General features: G+C 49.9%; 1 protein-coding gene across 15 annotated transcripts in view; it reads right to left on the bottom strand.

Moving 5' to 3' along the window:
* Positions 1-10,424, bottom strand: part of RANBP3 (RAN binding protein 3) — a 54,362-nt gene extending 43,938 nt beyond the window's left edge. For 9 of the 15 annotated variants that reach the window (XM_048226690.2, XM_048226689.2, XM_048226687.2 and 6 more), the window contains exon 1: positions 10,294-10,398. In XM_048226690.2, coding sequence (XP_048082647.1) covers positions 10,294-10,315 — 22 coding nt within the window. In that variant the 5' untranslated portion in view covers positions 10,316-10,398. Of the gene's footprint in view, positions 1-10,293 lie in introns of all 15 variants that reach the window. The other 6 variants (XM_026481183.4, XM_048226686.2, XM_048226688.2 and 3 more) reach the window with 2 other exon arrangements.
* Between the last annotated feature and the right edge of the window lie 311 nt (positions 10,425-10,735).

Raw genomic sequence — 10,735 nt, forward strand, 5'->3', positions numbered from 1 at the left:
CGGGCATTATTATCATTATTGTAATTCTACCCGAAAGACTGCAAGAACACTGATGGCACCTTAAAGCATCAGTCTTGGACTCAAAGACTATGATAGATCCCTCAGAATCTGGCCCCACCTAAAGCCGCCCAGGCGCCGGGACAACTCACATGCTCAGCTGCTCAGAGTCCCTCACGCCCCGAGCTGGTGGGAGGCCAAAAGCGAAGCCCTGCTTGCAGCCGCACGACTTACTGAGCACCTACCACGTGCCAGGCATGGTGTCTGGCACCGGAGACAGGATGAAAGACAGACAGGGAGAGGTGCTAGAAGGAAGATAAAGCAGGGTGGTGGGAAAGCGTGCAGGGAGAAGGGCGCTATAGGGTGAGTGGCTGGGTATGGCCGCCCTAAGGTGTCATCTGAACCTCAGACATAAAGGAGTAAGGGAGGTGAAGGCAGAGTATACCGTGCGACAGGAATCCCAAGTACAAAAGTCCTATGGACAGCAAGAACTAGAGGCTTATGTGGGGGAAAGCAGGAGGTGAAGCTGGGGAGGGGGCCATGGTGAGAAGTCTGGATTTATCCAGTTTCAAGGGAGGCCAGAGGAGGAGTCCAAGCAGGGGAGTGATATGACCTGGTTTATATTTTTAAAGGGTCACACCGGCAGTGGTCCTCACATAGTTCTTCCCATTTTTGCGTGTGAGGAAAGTCTGGTAATAAGATAAGTGCTGGGGTGGTGGGGAGGACGGGTCTCACAGAGGCAGCACATGTGAGGGGACCAGGGAACAGCCTTCAGGAGTCATCCAGGTGACAAGGGGCAGTGACAATGGCAACGTGGGCTAGTCCCAGGCCTTGGAGTCAGGGTAAAGTGGGTATTTTGGCAGATTTTGGAGACCGAGCCTGCAGGAGCCTCAGCAGTGGGAAGACTGAGGGGATCTTAACGGGGCCGTGAAAGTCTGTCTTGCTCTCTCAGGGGCAGATGGGGTCAGCGAAAACAAGTCCCACTCGTCTGGCAATAAAAGCACAAAACAGAGCGGCTTCCAATGGTGCTGATAATGACTGATGCAAGCCCTGGACTCTCAGACCCCCAGCGGCCACCACCATCAATGCTACAAGACATCCTTTCCCTTCTGAGTAAAGGGTAGCCTGTTTCCTCACACTCCAGACCCGAGAAGGCCAAACTCTCAAGAACCATGTGCCCCCCTCCCGCTCTGCTATTACGAATGTGACACAGACATTCATTCTGGGTCAGCAAATTCCCAGGATTCTGTGGGGCAAACCTGGGGGAGAGTAACTAAAGTACTTTAAACTTACTGAAGAAAGCAAGGCCTGCCTTCTAAACACGTGCACGGAGGAAAGACTACTGTCTCTGCAAACACCTATTTCTCTTTGACAGTGACAGCCAGGTATAGGGCCCCACACGGGTCACTTTACCAGAGAAGAACAAGTGCCTATGCAGTCAATGCTACTGTGCCACTAGAAAGAATGAGCATGGGCTCCCAGACTCTATGGCTGGAAGCAGGTGCACGGTACCAGGTGACTTTCCCTGGTTATGTGGCCTTTGGCTTCAGCCCCTGTAACATGGAATGGCCGGACCCAGAGGTTCTCTGAAGGTCCTTACACTGAACCTGAGACAGTGCTGAAGGTCATGGAAAACACTGTTCCTCCATCACAGGGATAGGAAGTCCACGATGCCTCCTTATCTGCCAAGCAGCCACCATGGAAATGGGAGGCTAGGAGGGCGAGCCCTAAATTCCAGCTGGCAAAGAACCTATTCCTGGATGATTTTACTTAATCTCATAACCCAGTGCTTCTCCCCCAGGGGTGATTTTGCCTCTTGGGGACACTAGGCAATGTCTGGAGATATTTTTGGTTATCATGATGTGGGGGAACTGCTAATGGCACGTAGTGGATGGAGACGAGAGATGCTGATCAACATCCTACAGTGCACAGGAGGGTCCCCAAACCAACCCCAAATGTTAATGATGCTGCATGTGAGAAACTTTGCATTAATTACTTGGAAAACGACTGAGTTAGATCCCTAACGCACATTATACACCAAAATAAGTTCCCAGTGGGTCAAACTGGGGTGACCCCCTAGCTTCTATGTCACCTCTTCTCCCCCTCCCCACGCTTTGTGTATTTAAATGAGTGCAGCATCCTAGGACCATAGCAGGTCAGATGATTAGGGAATATAGTCTCTTGGGGGTCCATGGACTCCCCTAACCCCGGGGTTCTTAAATTCAGGCAATTCTGCCCCTGAGGAGACATCTGGCAATGTCTGGAGACATTTTCCTTGTCATGACTGGGGAAGGAGGGTGCCACCAGTATCCTGTGGGTGGAGGCCAGGGATGCCGCTAAACACCCTACCATGCACAGGACAGCCCCCAGCAGCCCCAACGTCAATAATGCTGAGGTGGAGAAACACAGCTACAATCCAAAAGGAGCTTTTTCTCCACCCAGACATCCAATCAGAAGAGTAACATCCACTAGTAACTGACAGTATATCCGCACATGCCAGTGCGTCAATTACCTGACAAACGTTCTCTCGGAACGATGACCCTCGGACGTGATTAGCGTCATCCCCATTCTACAGATGGAGGAACAGAGGACAAACATCCTGCCCAGGATCCGGGGCGAGTAAGTGGCAGAGGTAAACCACAAACCAAGGACAGTCATTCCAGGCATTTCCAACTGTGCCATGAGTAGAACCAGAGCCTGCCAGTCAGTTCCAGGTTAAAATTCCCCCAGGCTGGAGAGATGGGGGAGAAACCCGTGCCGATCTCACGACAGGATCCACTCGGGCTCTCTACAATGGGACTCCACTATCACGTGCCAGCAGCTCTCAAACTGCTTGGTCTCGAGACCGCTTTCCACACTTCGGAATTATTGAGGCTCTCCAAGAGCTTTTGTAACTATTGGCTATAGCTGTTGATATTTACCAAGTTAGAAAATACCAAAATGTTAACTTACTTAGGATAATAATGGTTAAAGCTTAGCGAAACAATAAATTTTATGAAAAATAACTTTCTAAAAAAATTAGTGAGAAAAGCGGCATTATTTTGCACTTTGACAAATCTCTTTAATATCTGGCTTAAGAGAAGACAGCCAGAGTTGCTTATCTGCTTCTGCAGTCCATCTGCTGCTACATCACACTACTATAACCTTTGGCTAAACTCCGTCCATTCACAAGAGAATGGGAGTGAAAAGGGCAAACAATGTCTTTGTATTGTTATGAAAACAGTTTTAAACTTGCAGTCCCCTTGAAAAGGTCTTGGGGACTCCCAGGGCCCCTGGACCATCTTGGAGAACTGCTGCCACACGCGGCTCTCTGAGTACCAGCATTCGGAGGAGAGGAATCCTGAATTCATTACAGACCGTCAAAAGCTTTACGCTGAGGTTCTCTGCTAATGTGCAGAGACAGCTGCGTCTAAGAGGGGGTACAATAGGGCTGAAACCCAAATGCCAACCAAGGTCAGGCAGGCACCGGAAAAGAAGGAAGTGGGCCAGGTCCCAAACTACTCAGTGGGGACTGTGGTGTCCTGGAGGGCACACAATCTATCTTTTTATTTTATTTTGCGCATTTCAAGTCTTTTTATTTACTTGCTGACGTATCTTACATATTTGTGATCAGTGTGTCTATGATTTTCATCTAATATTCTCTCCTATGCATTTCATGTGTTTGCTGTATCTTCAACATTATAATTTTGGGCACAGAGTCTATCCTAAGGGCAGCAGCTGCCCCTCAGTCTTGCTGACTCGTTACTGCACAAGACCACTGGAAGAGGCTGGTTCCTGCTTTTCAAGAGAAATCAGAAACCTAAATTATTTTTCTCCCTGAAATCTCAGAATTCTTAAGTGTTGGTTCTTAATTAAAAACAAGCAAAAATCCCTAAATGGGCCAAATTAAACACGTCTGTTTGCCCCTGAAGCAAGTTTTCAACTTCTGCCTGTGGTTTTTGACTCTGGCTTCGTGTCGTAAAACATCTGTGGAACTTTTTAAAACTATAGACACTCGGCACCTCCTGCCACCATCGCTGATGGGATGGCCCAGGCGTCACTTTTTATTTTCCTCAAGGCTCCTTAAACAAGTATGGAATGCACTCAGGGCTAAGACTCCCGGCAAGTACTAGGTAATAGCACCGAGTGTCAAGATTGCCAAGGATGAAGCAAACTGTGGACAGGCAGGGGTGCTTTTCACTGAGGCCCTATGCTATACGGTTTTCTACCAAGTAGTACAAGGTCACACGGACCACAGACAAGACTCCATGGGACCCAGGAAGGATAATGTGCATAGGTGGCAAAAACAAATCCCCTTCGAACAGAACAAAGAACTCCTGCTGTTTGCTGCCACCTCCATCAGCGCCACTAGATCCTGAATAGATAATGCCGCAAACCACCTGCCTCCAGATTGCTTCACAGTACCATGGAGAGCTACCAAGGCTGGGCCAAGTTCACACCAGCCACCTCTGCTGCCTGCCTTTCTCAGGGTTTTCGTAATAGAAGGCCTTTCTCAGATCCCCCAAATGGTCCTCATCTCCCACTCTACCCTGGCCTATTCTCTGTGCCCGAACTCACTAACTAAGCAGGAATTGAACTGGTACCTAAAATGCCCCCTTTGCCACTCCCACACACTGGCACTCTTCCAAATGCCATCTGAGCTCCCCTGTTCTAACCTCAGTTCGTTTCTATTGCTTCCACTCACTCAAACTTCTCCACAGTATAAACACACCAGATCCCGACTAGCCCTGACACCCAATGAATGTATGATGGTAACAGGACTGCTGGGGTAATCCCATTTTCCAGTTAACTGAGAGGCAGGCTGAAGACATGGGATAAAAGTTTTGCAGAACTATGATCTTCTTTTTTTTTTTTTTTTTTAAAGATTTTATTTATTTATTTGACAGAGACAGAGACAGCCAGCGAGAGAGGGAACACAAGCAGGGGGAGTGGGAGAGGAAGAAGCAGGCCCATAGCGAAGGAGCCTGATGTGGGGCTCGATCCCATAACGCCGGGATCACGCCCTGAGCCGAAGGCAGACGCTCAACCGCTGTGCCACCCAGGCGCCCCAGAACTATGATCTTCTTGGTCTATACAATGGAACCAAAACTTAAGTTTTCTTCAAAATGTATAAAGATTCTGCAGCCTTGGAGGTAGCATGACACCACTCAGCTACCAGCAGGCCCATCTGCTACAGATGTAAGAGGTGCCACAGAGTCACACGTGCACATGCTGACCTCAGAACAAATCCCAGAGTTAATGTTTATCATAACTTCATGACAAATTTTAAAACAGTTGTCTCTCACTCATCCTAAAAATTAAGTTTATGACAGGGGATGGGGAGAATTTATGGATCTGAGGATTCCAACCAATTCACTTGTATCTCATTCTCTCAGGAGTTAAGTTTTAAGTCAACAAGTAAGGTGAAAACTAAGAAAAGCCAAACCACCCGTGAAAATCTCTAGAGTGACACTTGGTCAGGCCAGAGCAACTCTGTGCTCCCCCCTACCCCCAGACACTGGGCAATGTCTGCAGACATTCTTGGTTGCCATGACTGGGGGAGGGAGGAGGGTGCTGTCGGCACAGTGGGGAGATCAGAGAAGCTGATCAGCATCCTACAAGGCACAGGGCAGTACACATGCTGAAGAATTACCTGGCCACAAACGTTTACAGTGTCGAGGCTGAGAACGCCGGGCTAAGTGATCACGTGGAAGGCAAGACAGAACCCAGGAGGGCTGACAGCTCAGCTCCAGCTGGCCTCCCATCACGGCTCACCCCAGGGCCATCTCATCACTGGGCTGGATTCACTCGCACTATGCACACTCATTTCTTGCTCTCTCTCTCTGCTGAACACTTAATGCCAAACCAGTCCACAATGAGTCCACTGTAGTCAAAAATAGCTACCATTTACTGACTGTTTATTACTGTGTGTGTGCAGATAGGTATTAAATAATTCGTATGCATTAATTCATCCAGTGCTCACAGCAGCCATGAAATACCCATGATTATCATGATTCTCATTTTACTGGTGAGGAAAGTGAAGCTCAAAGGGGTTAAGAAATTTGCTCAAAGTCACTCACAGAGTACACAGCAGAGTCAAAACACAAACCCAGTTCTCTGCATGGCAAAGCCTGTGCCCTGCCATTACTTTATACCAGTGGGTCTTACCCCGGGCGGTGGTTCTCCTCACCCCTTGCCCCAGGACATTCTGCAATGTCTGAGGACATTTTTTGTTGTCACGACCCCTGGGGTAGAGGTGCAGGGGAGGGTGTGTGCTACTGGCATATGCTGGGTAGAGTCAGGGACAGTGCTATGCTGCTAACATTGTACAATGCATAGGACAGCCCTTCCAACAGAATTATCTGGCTCAAAATGTCAGTAGGGCCAAAGTTGAGAACGCTGCTTTATACCATGTCCACAGACCAGCAAGGATTCATATGTATGTGGTATCTTTAAACACTGGGATCTGGAATCCAAGATACCCTATAGCTCAAATACACTTTACTCACCCCCTGCCCATTCTTTACCTCTTCCAGACACAAAACTCTGCATTCAAATCCTGACATCCATTTATGATGCAGAGTAACTTCAGGGATAGGATGATTAATGAGTTTGGGATATATCAATAGCAAAATGCCAAGCAGAAGAGAATATCCCTGGACACAAGTGTAAAACACACACACACACACACACACACACACGCGCGCGCGCACGCGCACGCATATGCCCTCCCTCTCCCTCCTAGGAGAGCAGCATTCCAACTGGACTTTAAAAGTCACAGACTATAGGAGTACCAAGAAAGGGCTGTGGGAGTTGCTGTCACCATCCCCGAAGAGATCACCATGGCAACGAAGGCCAACAAGATGCTGTATTAGATACACAATTGGAAACGTTTCTTTGTGAACAAGCACAGCACACCTAACCTGCACTACTCAAGCCAATGGTTCTCAACCCTGGCTGCACATCTGAATCACCCATGCTGCTTTCTCACTATAGATGCCCAGGGCCCACTCGACATCTCACAGAATTGGAATGGGTGGGGTGTGGGGATTGAGCCTTTGTGGTTTTAAGAAAGCTCCCCCAGTGATTCTGATGCCCAGCCCAGGTGCATAGTCATTGCCTCAGGCTCAGAGAGAGGTGGCAATGGCCCAGGGAAAAGACACAGAAGGGTTGGGTGTGAAGATGGACCAGCTTGGAATACCACTCTGGAAAAACAGAAGCTAAGAGGGCATTTGACTACAGCTTAAACAGCAGGAGGAAAAGCACACATATGAGGCAGTCCCTAAAGCTTCAAAATGCATAGGCAAGAAAGTCCTAGTTTACATAGCAGATAATAAATTAAACATCTCAGCAGGCTGTACAAGCCAAAAAGCCACTTAAGATTTATGTCCTGAGGACAACTATGCCAGAACTAGTGTCAGAGGCAAAGTACTGAGTGCGTGTGGTGTTTATTAAGTAAAAACTTTAAGTATAAAGCATTCCATTTCTCTATTTTATACTTACCATTCAGTTAAGCAATCAAAGGCTCATGTGTCAGCCCACATGCTAGAAATGGTATCCCTGGAAAACAGGAACCCTAATTTCCCCTTTGTGCTCAAAAGTATACCTCACAATAAGGGTCCTCAGTGATGAATTCATTCATTCATTCAACAAACATTTCTTGGATACCTACTCTGTGCCAGGCACTGTTCTAGATGTAGGAAATCCATCAGTGATCATGACAGAAGGAAATCCATGCCCTCCTGGAGCTTATATTCTAGAGGGGTAGTCAAACAAGTAAACTTTGCATGTCAGATGATGATATGTGCAGGGGAGTAAAATAAAGCAGGATAAAGAGGACAGGGAACGTGGATCCAATTTAAAATTGGTGGCCAGAGAAGTTCCCATAATAATGTTTGAATAAAAAGCTGAAGGAGGTGAAGGAGTGAGCCATAGGGACATCTGCGGGAAGACTGTTTCAGGCAGGGGACCTAGAAGGTCCAAAGGCATAAAGGAGGGAGTGTAGAGTTCATTCAAGGGACACTGAGGAAACCAGAGTGGTTCAAGCAGAGCAATTCAGGGAGAGAGTGATGCAACGGGAGGAAAGGGAGGTATAAGGGGGCCACTCTAGCTTCTGGGCTGAGTTGTTAGATGGGTAAAGATGGAAGGGAGGCCCAAGTGGTGGAAACCAGTATTAGTGATGAGAAGGGGTCACCTTCTGGAAATATTTTAAGGTAGAACTGACAGTACTTGCCATGCATATGAGAGAGAGAGGAGTTAAGGGTGACTTCAAGGTGTTCGGCCTAGGCAATTCAAAGAATGAACGTGCCATTTACTACAAATGGGAGGAAGACTGTGGAGTGGGCAGGTGTTGGAGGCAAAGATGGGGATTTTGTTTGATGTGCCCATGAGACATTTAAATGCAGACGTGAACTATGATGTTAGATATGTTGAGTCTTGAGTTTGTGAAAATTAATAATGGGAAAAACCTCACTAAAACAGACTTGAGGGGCTAGAAAGGGAGGTCAAAAGGGGTTGACTTACCATGGAATAGAAATTAGGGGCAGAACTGTCAGTTACAGTCCCCAACAGAAGAAACATCAACAGGAAAGAAAGATCAATTACAGGCCCTAACAGAAATAGTACATTGAATCTTCTGTAAGAAATCAACTACCCCTGTAACTTAGCCAATGAGAAACTGTCATCACCCTGAACTGTTGCTTTTCTCTAACAGACTTCCGATTCAAAACAAGTTCTTGAAACTTTCCCCTTCTCCCTAAAATAATGCTCCTGTCCTTCCTTGTGAGAATTGCCTATGGTTTTGTCAGTGCTTGCCTGTCTTAAACTGCGACTCTCTGTTGCTCCTGAATAAGCCCATCTTGCTAGTAAAATAGCTGACAGTATTATTTTTAAGATCAACAAGTTCAAGAAACTGAATGGGCCAAATCTGTGAATACATACAGTATGTCATATTGATTTTCACTTATCCACTCCCTCTGCTGCCTTTAACTGGATCTTATAAACTGGAATGCCTCAATCCTCGTGGGCTCCTCTGTCTTGTAAAAGAGGTACAGCACAAAATGGCAGGGGGTGTGGGTGTGTGTATTGGGGGACTGGGCTCTGAAGCCAGACTACCTCATTCACACATCTCTGCTGCTCATGAGCTGTATGACCTGCCTTGGCCAAGTAACTTAACTGCTCTAACTCGGTTTCCTCACCAAGAGAACAGGCTAACAGTACCTACTTCACCGAGCTTTTGTAAGGAGTATTACAAGGCAACAGGATTCAAGACCGAACGATACACCGTACTACCCCCAAACGCTCGGCCAGGGTGGCCAGTTATTATTTCATTTACGCATTCTTAGAGTTCAGTATGGAAACCTCAGGACGCCTCCCGGGAGCAAGGAGCATGGTATGGGGGAAGAGGGCCGGGCAGGTAGACAGCTTGCCAGAACTACAGTTGTGCACCTAGAAACGGAGGGAGCTAAAAATAGGCCTCGGAAGTCCTGAGGCTACCGAGATATCAACACCACTATTGATTTAAGCAGACATCAGCTTATGGAGTGCTTTCTCAAGAGGATTTGGAACGGTAACCTTGTCAAAAACGCTCGGGTGGGATGTCAGCGCTCCAGAGAGGAGGGAATTCGCACAGTCTCTGTCTCTCCCTCTCTGGAAGTGCAACGGAAAAGGGGCAAAAAGCAGCCCGGGGCTTTCAGCGGCCAGACCTGAATGCAGGGAGACCAGGCGCGGCTCTCAGGTCGCCACTAAGGATCTGGGGGAACTGGCGGGAACTGGGGGCCGAGTCCGGGGGGGTGGGGAACAGACCAGGTCCTCCATCCTCGGCACCGAGCGGGCCCGCGTAGGATGAGAACCCCACAGGATTCGGGAGTGGGCTTGCTCGGCGCCAGGCGGGGGAAAGGGGCAAGCCCGGTCCCCAGGAACGAGGGGGCGCGGGAGGGAGCGTGGCGCGCTGGGCGACGACCAGGCCCGGAGGTCTATTTACATCTGAGGCCAAGGCGCTGAGGCCGCACCTCCCGCCCCCTTCAGGCCCCGACCTGGCCCGGGGAGCAGAAGGGCCTCAGAGCCATGGTTCCATTGGCCTCCCAGGCCCTCTGGACGGACGGTGGCAGGGCCGAGACTGCCGGGAGTGATGGGCCGGGCCGGCGAGCCCGGCCTGAGGGGACGCAATGGGGAGCGGCTGTGGGGCCCGATGGGCCACTATTCCGGAGCACACGGTCCCCCGCCCTCCAGGGTGTTCACCCCTCGGGCTTGTGGCCCCTCGGCCTCCCGCCGCCCGTTCCCGGGCCGCCAGCTGGCCCCCGACGGCGCCTCCCCTACCTTCGTTCGCCAGGTCCGCCATTTTACTTCCTTAAGCCCTCCCACAAGGCCCCGCGCCGGCCCGGGCTCGCCTGCTTTCTGCCAGAAACTCCCGCGCGTGCGCACTTCGTGAGCTGACGCCGAGCGAGGCCAGCAGCTCGCGCCTGCGCACTGAGACGGGCGCGGAGTCGCGCTCCGGGTGGCTGTCCCGACCCGGCCACGCTCCGAGCATGCGCCTGCGCACTAACTGCCCCCTCCCCCTCCTCCTTTTCCCGCCGACCAAGGGGGCGTGGGCAGGGCAGGGCGCATGCGTAGTGAGCCTCGCGCGCGTCGGCCGCGGCGCGGGAACGAACGTTCTGTGGGGCGGCGCGGAGGGGCTGGGTTTCGACGCCCCGGCTTTCTACTCGTTTTCCAGGAGTTCCTTGCGGTGGGATCGTGAGCCGCCGAGGGAGCCGCGACTGAG

This window comes from Ursus arctos, unplaced genomic scaffold, assembly GCF_023065955.2.
Source record: "Ursus arctos isolate Adak ecotype North America unplaced genomic scaffold, UrsArc2.0 scaffold_14, whole genome shotgun sequence".
Classification (NCBI taxonomy): domain Eukaryota; kingdom Metazoa; phylum Chordata; class Mammalia; order Carnivora; family Ursidae; genus Ursus; species Ursus arctos.